Here is a 14,450-nt window from a genome sequence, read left to right as displayed (position 1 = left end):
GGAGTAAGAGAGGAGAGGTAGTAGTAGAATGGGAGAAGATAAATGAAGGAGGTAACGTTCATAGAGTATGAGGAAGTTGTGTGTGTGTGTGTGTGTGTGTGTGTGTGTGTGTGTGTGTGTGTGTGTGTGTGTGTGTTGAGAGAGAGAGAGAGACAGAATTCATCATATCAAAGTGAGGAGAAAACATTAAGAAATAAAGAAAAGGGGTGGAGGTAAAATCTGTGAGTAGAGAGAGAGGTAGAGAGAGGGGAGAAGGGGAAGAGAGGGAGAGAGGAAGTAGAGAAGGAGGGGAGAGAGAGAGATACAGGTAGAAAGAAAGAGAGAAACAGGTAGAGAGAGAGGTACAGGTAGAGAGAGAGATACAGGTAAAGAGAGAGAGAGAGAGGTAAAGAGATAGAAAGATACAGAGAGAGAGAGAGATAGGTAGAGAGAGAGACAGGTAGAGAGAAATAGAGATAGGCGGAGAGAGATAGGCGGAGAGGGATAGGCGGAGAGGGATAGGCGGAGAGGGATAGGCGGAGAGGGATAGGCAGAGGGAGAGGCAGAGAGAGAGAGAGAGGCAGAGAGAGAAAGAGGCAGAGGCAGAGAGGTGGAAGCAGAGAGGCAGAGGCAGAGAGAGACAGGCGGAGACAGAGAGAGATAGGTGAAGACAGAGAGAGGTAGATAAAGACAGAGAGAGAAAAATAGGTTCATAGATAGGTGGCTGGTTTGAGGAATGGGTAGACAAGAGAAGAAGTTATGAAGTGTATGCATCTATTGAAAGAAAAAGATGGGAGGTGAAATGAATAAATGACAGAAGGCCCGAAATTTTGGGGGATGGGCCAGTCGATTAGATCAACCTCAGTATGCAACTGGTACTTAATTTATCGACCCTGAAAGGTTGAAAGGCAACGTTGACCCCGGCAGAATTTGAACTCAGAACGTAAAGACAGACGAAATACTGCTAAGCATTTCGCCAGGTGTGTTAACGATTCTGCCAGTTCGCCGCCTTCCTGAAGCAAAAATATTAAGATTTACTGAAAGGAGACAGAAATAACCTCCATTATTCTTTTCTCACAGAACTATAGTTTGTGAGTGGCTATGTAGTAAGAAGCTTGCTTTGCAACCAAGTGGCTTTTTAAAGCCTGGTACTTGTTCTATCAGTACCTTTTGCTGAACTGCTAAGTTATGGGGATGTTAACACACCAACACCAGTTGTCAAGTGGTGTTGGCAGACAGACACAAAGGCGCGCGCACACACACACACACACACACACACACACACACACACACATATATAGATATATGCACAAAGGGTTTCTTTCAATTTTCATCAACCAAATCCACTCACAAGACTTTGGTCAGCCCAAGGTTATAGTAGGAGACACTTGTCCAAGGTGCCATGCAGTGGGACAGAACCCAGAACCATGTGGTTGAGAAGCAAGCTCCTTACCACACAGCCACGCATATCATCATCATCATCGTTTAACATCCGCTTTCCATGCTGGCATGGGTTGGATGGTTTGACTGAGGACTGGCAAGCAAGGAGGCTGCACCAGGCTCCAATCTGATCTGGCAATGTTTCTACAGCTAGATGCCCTTCCTAACTACAACCACTCCAAGAGTGTTGTGGGTGCTTTTTACGTGCCACTGGCACAGGAGCCAGTCAGGCGGCACTGGTGTCAACTGCACTTGAATGGTGCTTTTTATGTTCCACCGTCACAGGAGCCAGCCAGGCAGCAAATGTTGCTTTTGCAGAAAATAAAAAAATAGTTTTACCGTTCCATAGCAAAACCATTGTACTACACTTTGAGAATTTTTGATATTTTGGTATCTAAAGCAGTTGGAGATATGATAGTTTGACCAAAAGAACCCGCTATTGCATGCAAAAATGAATATTGATAAAAAAATGCATTTAGCCAAATTTGGACATGTGACAGTTTAACATAATAGCAACGATATATATATATGTATTGCTGGTGGCACCTAAAAAGCACCATACGAGCATGGTCAGTGCCAGTGCCGCCTGATTGACTCCCATGCCGGTGGCATGTAAAAGCACCATTCGAGTGTGGTCAATGCTAGTGCCACCTGACTGGCCCTGTACCAGTGACAAGTAAAAAGAACCCACTACACTCGGAGTGGTTGGCATTAGGAAGGGCATCCAGCTGTAGAAACCTTGCCAGTCCTCAGTCCAACCCATGTCAGCATAGAAAGCAGATATTAAACAATGATGATGACGATGACATATATATATATATATATATATGAAGGGCTTCTTTCAGTTTCCATTAACCAAATTTGGTAGGCCCAAGGCTATAGTAGAAGACACTTGCCCAGAGTGTCACACAATGGGACTGAACCCTGAACCATATAGTTGGGAAGCAAGCTTCTAACCACACAGCCATACCTCTCCTTGTCTCCGTATTCTTTCTGTTGAAGAGCGTAGCTCGAAACGTCAAAGACTTTCCGTATTCCCGAGCGTCATACTAATATATACTTTTGTTATTTACACCACCTGTCCTCGTCTGTTGTTATTATTTGTATATTCTCCCATATATATATATATATATATATATATTATGTATAGACCAAACTGGTACTGTGTGACATTTGAAAAAGGTGCTATAAGACTTACACAAGAAACGAAAATCTTACAGAGACAATGTTACCTTTGGGGTGGACTCTGTGAGCAATCCTTAAAGCTGCAGGATGTGTGTGAATTCCATCACTTATTAGTCCATAGTATATGGTATGGTTATCTGGAATTTTCTCACTCGTCAATAATCCTACCAAATGGGGATCGCGATGATGGAACTGCAATATACCAAACAAGAGAGACTGAGTAAGGCTTTTTTTTAGTGTCACATGGAGACAGACGGTCATTGGTGAATGAAATGAGCAAAATATTAGGATTGTTAAATGTATTGCATCATAGAACAGATTATAACATCAGGGGTTTTTTCCCCCTTTATACAGAGAACAATAGTTGCAGACTTGCTTTTTTATATTTTTACTATTCAGGTCCTGGGTTAACTCTGATCAAGCAGAAACGGTCAACAGCTTATTGCTTTTGTAGCCCTTTTCACTGACAAGGTCGCCATCCACCTCCCTTCTTGCCGTCCACCTCCCTCCCTGCCAGACGCCTCCCTCCCTGCCAGACGCCTCACTCCCTGCCGGATGCCTCCCTCCCTGCCTTCGGCCTTCTTCCCTGCCTTCCATCTCCCTCCCTGCTGGACCCCTCCCTCCCTGCCAGATGCCTCCTCCCCTGCCAGACGCCTCCTTCCCTCACTGCTGGCCGCATTCCCTCCCTGCTAGCCGCCTCCCACCCTGCTGGTTGCCTCCCTCCTTGTTCGCCACCTCCCTCCTTGCAGACCAACCAGCCGCCTCCCTTTCTACTGTCCACCATCTCACTCCCACCTTATCTGCCATCCACCTCCCTCCCTGCTGTTCACCATCCTCCTCTCTGTCATAGCCATCTACCTCCCAACAGTTGTCATCATTATTGCCACCCAGGTGTGTTATGACGGGTTTTATGTCTGTTTTTCTATCATGGCTTGATTTTGGAGAGGACAATATCACTTCCCACTCTTTTTTAAAAATGATATAGCACCATATATATTCTGATATCAGAATAGGTACAACATATTTCTGTGTTGAATATGAGGTGATTACAAAAAAAAAATGAAGGGCATTTTGCCATAAAACACAATTCACAACTCTGAGGTTTCATGTTTGATCCCACAGATTGAAGCCTTGGACAAGTGTCTTCCACTGAAGCCTCGTTGACCAATGTCCTGCAAATGAAATTTCATTGACAGAAAATGTACAGGTTCCCATCAAAAGTATATGAGTGTGTGTGTCATCATCGTCATTTAATGTCCACTTTCCATGCTAGCATGGGTTGGACGATTTGACTGAGTACTGGTGAAACCAGATGGCTACAACAGGCTCCAATCTGATTTGGCAGAGTTTCTACAGCTGGATGCCCTTCCTAACGCCAACCACTCTGTGAGTGTAGTGGGTGCTTTTACATGCCACCAGCATGAAGGCCAGTCAGGAGGTATTGGCGACGGCCATGCTCGAAATGGTGTATTTTACGTGCCACCGTCACAGGAGCCAGTCCATCGGCATTGGCAACGATCTCACCCGAATGTCTTTTCACGTGCCACTGGCACAAGTGCCAGGAAGGCGACGTTGGTAACGATCAACGGCCATGCTCGCATATTCACACTGACACTACTTGGGCACTGGTAATATTTGTTTATACCTCGAATAAACAATAGGTCCAATAGCTTGCAGTTCAACATACCTGCTGTTCAAAACACCTGAAGAATAAAGTACCTTATTTGTAAAAGCAAATGTTGGTGACAGGGAGAGCATCCAACCATAGAATACTGATTCAAGAAGACTTGTCTAATCCATGCTAACATAGACAAACCACATGTAAAAATTATACTATAAACATGATAAATATTGATTTCAAACTTTGGCACAAGGCCAGCAATTTAGGGAGTGGATAAATCAATTACATCAACCCCAGTGCTCAACTGAGACTTATTTTATCAAAAGAATGAAAGGTGAAGTCGACCTCAATGGAATTTGAACTCTGAATGTAAAGACAGACAAAATGCTAACGGTTCTGCCAGCTCACAACCTTAAATAAACACCATTAATGTTAATTTCTCTTCATAGTACAGAATCCCAAATTTGATTGAATTTAGTCCAGTATATTACTGGGACAGTAGAGAGATAAGACAAAAATTATGAGAAAAAACTGTACAGAACCCCATAAGATGATTGTACATTTTCTTAGATACCAGGCTTAACCTGCCATCCAGTTAAACACCAACTCCCGGTCTGGAAATCATCATCATCATTGATTAACAACTGCTTTCCATACTAGCATGGGTTGGATGGTTTGATGTGGAGCTGGCTAGCAAGGAGCTGTCCAGACTCCAACTGTCTATTGTGGTATGGTTTCTATGGCTTGATGCCTTTCCTAACGCCAACCACTTTACAGAGTGTGCCAGATGCTTTTTACATATCACCAGCACAGGTGTGTTTATGCAGCACCAGCAACAGTGCTTTTTATGTAGCACCAGCAAGGACAAGCCTCTGTTTGTGGAAGACTGATTTTACTTAGCTTGGTAAGAAAAAACCCATTTTGCTGCAAGATTCTTGCGCTCTCTCCCACTCATCTCAAAGACTGTGAAAACAAGGTCATCAGTGCTACTATTCTTGTCATAAGTCTTGGAGATGATGAAAAGGATCATGGGTACCGCACTTCCTTCCACTAATGTCGGAAGGTTTTAAAACGGGTCATAAAGATTGTTCTGCTTACCAATCTTGAAAGCCCTGAATGGAGTTATGGGTATTGCCTTTTCTCCTACAAGTGACCCATAAAAAAAAAAATTATGCATATCTGCCTTCAACACAATATAAAGAATGTTATAGAAGCTCCCTGTAAAAGTTGGGCAAAGATGAAATAATAATAAGAATACTAGTGATATAATTGTTTTGGTTAACTTAGCTATATTCCTGCTACAGTGCCATAGATCCTGAAGCTACGGAAAGCGATGCCTGCTTAAAAACAACAAAAACCATGACAACAAAGATAGCAGTCATTTAAACAGTAACTACCATTATTACCACCACCACCACTACAATAACAATAATTCTGTAAATAATAATAATGGTATTTTTTTATAAGTTTAAAGTTTATAGCAATCACCGTGCAAATGACTAAGAAAAATAGTCTAATAATGGGGCATATAAGCCCATCAACAGAAAACAGGCTTTCCCGTACACGTGGGACTCGAACCCACATCCCTTTGTTAACGCGACTAAGTGTGTTACCAATTACACCAGTGAACCAGCCTGCTCCTTTCTGTGAAATTTAAGAATAATATTAGTTCGTAGCTGTTTTTGTAAACAAACTTTGTGCTTTCAGTGCAAACGGTTTTGTTAAGCAGTGTTGAGTTTTACAATGCTGTAAATAATAATAATGGTATTTTTTTTATAAGCTTAAAGCTTATAGCAATCACCATGCAAATAACTAAGGAAAATAGTCTAATAATGGAACATGTAAGCCCTCAACAGAAAAAAGTAGGCTTTCCTGTATGCATGGGAACAAAGGGATGTGGGTTCGCGTCCCATGTGTACAGGAAAGCCTTCTTTTTTTCTGTCAAGGGCTTATATGCCCCATCATTAGACTATTTTCCTTAGTCATTGCACGGTGATTGCTATAAGCTTTAAGCTTATAAAAAAAAAAGATACCATTATTATTATTATTATTTATAGAATTATAAAACTTGACACCGCTTAACAAACAATTTATACCAATAACAATAATGTAATTTCTTTGCCAATGCTTGAACCAACAACTTTGTGTTCATAGCCCAAGAGCTTTTCTACTTAATATCTGAATAACAATTGTCTACTTACAGGCATCATGGCATTAAACAAATGGGTAATGAAAGAAGCACCATGCTGAACAGCAATTTCTCCTTGTACAAGATTGGCCATAGAATGACCTAGAATAAAAACAAAAATCAAAATAAAATAATGCTGTTACATTTCGGTAGAGTCATGTTTGATAAATAATAAACACACATACTGCTAATAATTTTTTTGTTTCGTTTTTTTTTTTTTTTTGTCCCTTCGTTATTTTGTGTTACGTTAGCAATAGGTAAGACCTTGAGAAATTAATAATGCTAAGCATTTCGCCTGGCATGCTAAAGTTTCTACCAGCTCGCCGCCTTTTTTCTGTCAAGGGCTTATCACATTCTGTGTCACACTGTCACATTCTATATCACACAATCTTCCTGAAAACTACATTAAGGATACACGTCTGTGGAGTGCTCAGCCACTTGCATGTCAACTTCATGAGCAGGCTGTTCCAATGATCAGATCAACTGGAACACTCATAACCAATAGAGTGCCAGTTTTTTTTGGGGAGGGGTTTCACTCTGCGGCAAGCATTTGGACACAGTCGTAAGTTTAGGAGTAATTTTCTCCCACAGTCTTGGAAAGCCCTGAAAAGGCTCAAAAGGGCACTGTCCTTCATTCTGCCAATTACAAAGGCATTGGAAAGTGTCATAGGTACTGCCCCTCCCTACCACCATCACCTGAGTCCATCATCCAGCAGCAACCACAACAGGATATTGGCTGAGAGGACAGACTCCCTCCTCCAGTCATCAGCTAGGGATCAATCATCATTAATTGTCCTCCCCATCTCAGTCTGGGCTGGCTTATGAGCAGAAGGACCAATTCTATGAACTCCTTTTGCAGACCACCTCAACAACAAATAACAGAGGCTTTGTTATTGTGGCTGGTGACTTCAATGGACATGTTGGGCAGCACACCCATGGATTCTAGGGAGTGCATGGAGGTTATGGTTTTGGACTTAGAAATGAAGAGGGAACCAGGCTGCTGGAGTCCTGTGATGCAAATGATCTCATGATATGCAACACTAACTTGAAAAAAACCAGCCAGCCACCTTATCACTTATCAGTCTGGTGAACACATAAGCCAAAGTGACTGCTTCTTCACCAGGTAACGAGATAGATGGGTGCTTAAAAATACAAAGTCTTTCCTAGGTAAAAAGTGTACAACCCAACATAGGTCACTAGTTAGTGACTTCAGAATTAGAGATAGAAAGACCTGGAGAAATAAACCAATCTGGAAAAGAAGACTATGGAAGCTCAAAGACTCAGCAAAAAGACAAAAATTTAGAGATTTTTTTAATGGAAGTTTCTGATGAAAGAATGGAAGAGTTAGGGACATATAGCTTAGAGCAGTGCTTCTCAAACTATCTGATGTGGCGTACCAGCAGTTTTTTTTTTCCCCCAATGTGCCAGGGACCGTTAATATTTCTTAGTAATATTAATTTATACCAGAAACAATATATATAACGAATATAATAAAAGTTGACAATTTTTTTTATCTTATATTTATTTTGTAAACAAATAACTCGATATTACATAAGCATTTTATAATGTTTCTTTCTTGTCTGGAAACTCGCCATGTACCGGCGGCTGATGGCTCACAGACCAGTGACAGTCCACTGACCACCACTTTGAGTAGCACTGGCTTAGAGGACAACTGGAAGTTCCTGCAGGACAATATTGAGGGCTACAGACGAAATCTGTGGTTTGTACAGAGTCCCAGATAGACCAAGGGTGATATGGTGGTGGAGCAAGAAGGTTGACAGTGTTATAAAAGCAAGCATATCCTCAGAGCATATACAAATGTTTACACTCGTATACAAGTGAAAAATCTAGTTTGTTCATCTCACCCAGGCGTGAAAAACCAAAATAATTCAGTATTGAATAAATTCTGGTTTAATATTTATCAATAAAAATTAAGAACAAAATCTTTATAAGATTTTATCATAAGATTTTATAGGCGTAGGAGTGGCTGTGTGGTAAGTAGCTTGCTCACCAACCACATGGTTCCGAGCTCAGTCTCACTGCGTGGCACCTTGGGCAAGTGTCTTCTACTATAGCCTCGGGCCGACCAATGCCTTGTGAGTGGATTTGGTAGACGGAAACTGAAAGAAGTCCGTCATATATATGTATATGTATGTATATATATATATATATATATATATATGTGTGTGTATGTATGTGCGTGCATATGTTTGTATGTCTGTGTTTGCCCCCCCCCCCCCAACATTGCTTGACAACCGATGCTGGTGTGTTTACATCCCCATAACTTAGCGGTTTGGCAAAAGAGACCAATAGAATAAGTACTAGGCTTACAAAGAATAAGTCCTGGGGTCAATTTGCTCGACTAAAGGCTGTACTCCAGCATGGCCACAGTCAAATGACTGAAACAAGTAAAAGAGTAGCCAGTGAGTAAAACCAATTGGAACAAACAAACTAGATTTTTCACTTGTACGTGAGTGTGAACATTTCTATATGTTCTGTGGATATGTTTTGCTCGTATGGTATGCATAGGTGTTTATATTTATGTATTTCTGGTTATGTCATACTGATGATAGGAGAGTGTATTACATCACCAGCCTTGAAATCGTTCAATATATGACTAAACTGTTTCAAAAAAACTTTTTGTTCATTACCCTGCTTTCAGTGCTTGGGTATATGTGATAAAATAGTTTAGAGTCATTTGGCATCTTCTTCTAGCATGTGGCATTACCTCTCGAAATTCTCTTACTATAATTTTACAATTATATGTATCAAATTATATACTTTGTATTAATTTTTACCTTAATTGGTTTTACACACTGGCTACTTGATAAAATCTTGTACAGATTTCATCATCATCATCATCATTGTTTAATGTTCATTTTCCACACTGGCATGGGTTGGACGTTTTGACTGAGGTCTGGAAAGCCAGTGGCTGCACCAGGCTCCAATCTGATCTGGCAGAGTTTCTACAGCTGGATGCCCTTCCTAACGCCAACCACTCTGAGTGTGTAGTGGGTGCTTTTACGTGCCACCAGCACAGGAGCCAGTTAGGCTGGCCTGGCATTGAACACATTTGGATAGTGCTTTTTACGTGTTACTGGCATGGGAGCCAATCCTTAATTTTAATTTTTATATATATATATATATATATACACACACACACACATACATATACGCAAGATGACAGGAGACTGAGACTCCTGGTGGTTTGCTGTGTTTATGAAGATATGTCAAGCTAAGTGCGGCCGTCCTTGCATACAGACATGTCCCCTGCATTCCTCTTCTGCTGAGTGATCCTAATCTTGCAGGCTCATGGGTGTCGGTACCACATAAAATTTCACCTGCACCAGTTCCACATAAAAGCATCCATGCCAGTGCTGTATAAATGAACCAAATACACTTTGTAAAGTGGTTGGCATTAGGAAGGGCATCCAGCCATAGAAACTATGCCAATACAGTCATGGAGCCTGGGAAGCTTTTCAGCTGGCCAGCTCCTGTCAAACCATCCAACCCATGCCAGCATGGAAAACAGACATTAAATGATGATGACGATAGAGAGAGAGATTTGCTGAAGTTTTGAAAGTTGTTGTCTTCTACTGCTTTTAAAGCCTTCTCTATGGAAGTTTAACTAAACAATGATACATTTTGCATGCAGGAAAATAAAGAGATTATCCTGTCAGGTTTCACAGTTTATAGACTACTACTTAGAGGACAAGCAACTCCTCATCCTGCTGTCCATGAAAAATAACTTACAACAATTAAAGCCTTTGCTGTATGCTTATAGCAATGGCTATTTAAATCAAACATATATTGCATTATGAAAATAATACTTATATACATAAAAGCAAATATTATAAATTTTATTATAAATAAGTTTTCAAAGCATTGTCATCATTATCGCCATCATGTAGCCTCCATGTTGCAGTCTTGTATGGGTTGGAGAGTTTGACAGGATCAAATGGATCCAAGGACAACATTATGTTCTAATGTCTGTGTTGACATGGTTTATTTAGCCAAGTGCCCTACCTAATGCCAACCACTTTACAGAGCATACCAGGTGCTTTTTTTCTTCATTCTACCTATATACATTTAGTAATTATTGAAATGAAAGATGAGAGTTGATCATCGATCTGCACATGTGCAGAGCACGGTAAAGTTTATTTGTGAAAGAGTAGCAGTTACCTACGCATGCACATCTACTCTCTCCATATTAACAATGACGTTGAATAGAAAGTCCTTCCTTAAGGGCTAATAGAGCCTGCACTAATGCCGTTACAAGCACTGATATCAGAATGTAAAAAGTTGATACAGATACCAAGACATTTTGTCTGATGCTCTAAAAATGTTCCCAATTCACCACTCTGGATTGAGTATGAATGTATGTAACTGTTTTTAATTATTTATTTGTTATTAATTATTTATTTGCTGCTATGGTGGCCCAGTAGACATGAGAAGTAGTAATACAACACATAGGTGGTGGTTTCAAATCTCTTCCAGAAATTACAAGAAGTCTTGTTAGAAATTTTAGTCCACTCTGCTGAGTGATCGGTGTTGGGAAGGGCATCCAGCTGTAAAAATCTTGCCAAAATAACTACAGAAGTCTGGTGCAGGCTTCTGACTGGCCAGCTCTTGTGAAGCCATCCCACCCATGCAAGCATGGAAGGCAGATGTTAAGCAATGATGATGAATGCAAGTCAATAAGTACTTTTACTTACTATTTCAGGTGAAAGTGGTAACCATCAACCTGTATTATTAATTGTTAATAACTTGCATTGTTTTTCCCGTGAGGGCAGAAACTGTAATGGCAAGGTGAGCATAGTGTATGCCAAGAGTTACATTACCTCATATGTATGTCTTTTGAAGATGGCAGAATGTCATGAGGGAAATATGGCTGCTATTTTTAGCAGACCAAAAGACCATATAGATCATTATTGACACAAATATGAATTAACTTCTTTCATTACTTGATGTGTCCTTTTGAAGATGACAAAATTGTCATGAGGGAAATTTGACTTATTTTAAAAAATTCTTTTATTGACTCCCAAAAGGATGAAAAGCAAAGTTGACTTTAGCAGGATTTGAACTCAGAGTACAAAGAATCAGAACAAAAATGACTAATGTTATAACTAATGTGTGTGAGAGAATGAGAGAGAGAGAGACCCTCGCTTTGACAAAAGAGATATTTATTTATATCAGTATCCATAGTTCTTGTCGGGATTTGGTGATTTGGAATCGTGCACTTCGGTTATGTGAAGATGGTTTCAATCAGTCAGTTCAAAGAACTCAAGATGAAGTGGGTTTTGCTACCAGGGCTAGTAGTCACATATAATTGAGGTACTTCCACTTAGTTGGCCAGCTTATAGGTACAATAAATTGATATGCTGATGATGTGGAAGGTGAAAAATCTTGATCAGATAATCTCAAGAGGGCAAAGACTATAATGGCAAGATAAACAATGGATTTAGAGATCAGGAGTCACTGAAATATCAGTGCATTCATCCATTCTTTCAGAGCCTTTTTTTTTCTTTCTTTGTTTCTTTAAACATGGTGTATGCTGAGAGTTACACTACCTGAAGTGTCCTTTTCAAGTTGGCAGGGTGTCATGAGGGAAATTTGGCTGCTATTTTTAGCAGACCAAAAGACCATATGAATTATTAATGATATAAATATGAATTAAGTTTTTTCAATATAAGCCCCTGAGGCAGACTTTTGTTGCTTAACTTGCTAGCCAAATCTCCCTCAAATCACATCCTATTATTTTAAATTATTAACATAGGCGCAGGAGTGGCTGTGTGGTAAGTAGCTTGCTTACCAACCACATGGTTCTGGGTTCAGTCCCACTGCGTGGCACCTTGGGCATGTGTCTTCTACTATAGCCTCGGGCCGACCAAAGCCTTGAGTGGATTTGGTAGACGGAAACTGAAAGAAGCTCGTCGTATATATGTATATATATATATATTTATATGTATGTGTGTTTACATGTCTGTGTTTGTCCCTCCACCATTGCTTGACAACCAATGGTGGTGTGTTTACATCCCCGTAACCTAGCGGTTCAGCAAAAGAGACCGATAGAATAAGTACTAGGCTTACAAAGAGTAAGTCCTGGGGTCAATTTGCTCGACTAAAGGCGGTGCTCCTGCATGGCTGCAGTCAAATGACTGAAACAAGTAAAAGAGTAAAAGAGAGAGAGTATATAATTGGAAATAGAATTTTAGGATAACTACATCTGAAACTAATATGGAATGGTCACAGATGGAAGCAGAATAGCAAAATCATTATAGTATCAGAAAAATTGCTTTGCAGTATTTATTCATATTCTTGATATTCTGAGTTCAAATCCTATCAAAGTCCAACTTTGTCTTTCATCCCTATAGGATTGATAAAATATCACAGAAAAAAAAAACAAAAACCCAGTCCGGTACCAAGTACCAGTATGGATGTAATATGACGGTGTCCCCCTCCCTTCAAAGTTACTGGTCTTCTACCTAAATCAGAAACAATTATTACTCTAATACAGTTCTATATTTAAGAGATGAAGAATTATGTACATTATTTACATTTGACGGATATTTGTCCTCATCTTGTTTGTTGTTAACACAACATTTCGGCTGATATACCCTCCAGCCTTCATCAGGTGTCTTGGGGAAATTTCGAACCTGGGTTCTCATTAGTAAGGTTTTTTTCTATGTTATTATTATTATTATTATTATTATTATCATTATTATTATTGTTCAGGTTACTGCTTGGAATCAAACTTGGAATCTTGGGGTCAGTAGCCCGCACTCTTAACCACTACGCGGTATATGGCATAGTGGTTAAGAGCACGGGCTACTAACCCCAAGATTCCAAGTTCGATTCCAAGCAGTAACCTGAACAATAATAATAATAGCAATAACAACAACAACATTGAAGAATACCTAAGGAATGAGAACCCAGGTTCGAAATTTCCCCAAGACACCTGAAGAAGGCTGGAGGGTATATCAGCCGAAACGTTGTCTTAACCACAAACAAGATGAGGACAAATATCCGTTGAATGTAAATGATATAAATAATTATTACTCTATTTATAAAAACAGTAAATTGTCAGGTTTCTTAAAGTGTCTGACAAAATGCCTTGTGGTGTCTACTTCAAGCTCTTTAACGCTTTAGCATTTAAACTGGCCATATCTGGCTCAAAATTTTTTACCTGTTTAATGTTCAAAATGGCCAGATTTGGCTTCTCACACCTACCTAAGAATGTCTTTCTAAAACTAAACAATCACACCATCAAAATCTCAAAGCTTCATGGTAATGCATGATTAATTTAAATCAATCCATCATCATCATCATTTGATGTCCACTCTCCATGCTGGCATGGGTCAGATGGTTTGACTGGAGCTGATGAGCCAGAGAGGTGCACCAGGTTCCAGTCTGATTTGGCATGATTTCTACAGCTGGCTGGGTGTAATTCATAACACCAACCACTCCAGGAGTTTAATGGGTGCTTTTACGTACCACCAGCATGGGTGCCATTTATGTGACACTGACAACGACCAAGACTACGGTTCATGGAGGGTGCCATTTACAAGGCACGGTCAACACTCATGATTACCGGGTGCCAATTTATATGGCACCGGCAACAACCACGAGTGCCGTTTACATGGTGCTGCCAACAACCATGATTCCCAGGTACCAATTTACATGGCACCAGTAACGACCACGAGTGTTATTTACATGGTGCCACCAACAACCAAGATTCTCAGGTGCCAATTTACATGGCACCATTGATGACCATGACTACAATGCACAGGTGCCATTTATATGGCACCGGTATCAACCACGACAATTCACAGGTATGAATAAATAAGCATTAATTTTGACAGAATAATGTGAATGCTAAAGGGTTAAATTCTAAGTTCACATCCCACCAGGTTAAAATTTTTCCTTTTGTTCTTCTGGGGAAGTGGGAGATAAAATAATGCACCAGTCAAAGCAGTAAGGGCAAATTAATAGAGCACAACCTCCCACAATTTTTAATCTTGAAATCTTCGTGACTTA

General features: G+C 40.1%; 1 protein-coding gene across 3 annotated transcripts in view; it reads right to left on the bottom strand.

Annotated features, from left to right (window-relative positions):
- LOC106872229 (N-acetylglucosamine-6-phosphate deacetylase) overlaps positions 1-14,450 on the bottom strand; it is a 147,130-nt gene that overhangs the window by 74,890 nt on the left and 57,790 nt on the right. For all 3 annotated transcript variants that reach the window (XR_016244826.1, XM_052973729.2, XM_052973730.2), the window contains 2 exons: positions 6,427-6,515; positions 2,652-2,796 (listed from right to left, as the gene is read on the bottom strand). Coding sequence is in view for 2 of the 3 variants with exons in the window: in XM_052973729.2 (XP_052829689.1) it covers positions 2,652-2,796; positions 6,427-6,515 (234 nt within the window). In the remaining variant the exon portion in view is untranslated. The remainder of the gene's footprint in view (positions 1-2,651; positions 2,797-6,426; positions 6,516-14,450) is intronic.

The sequence above is a fragment of the Octopus bimaculoides genome, chromosome Z, assembly GCF_046866305.1.
Source record: "Octopus bimaculoides isolate indiv1 chromosome Z, ASM4686630v1, whole genome shotgun sequence".
Lineage (NCBI taxonomy): Eukaryota > Metazoa > Mollusca > Cephalopoda > Octopoda > Octopodidae > Octopus > Octopus bimaculoides.
This window is presented reverse-complemented; position numbering and strand designations above follow the sequence as displayed.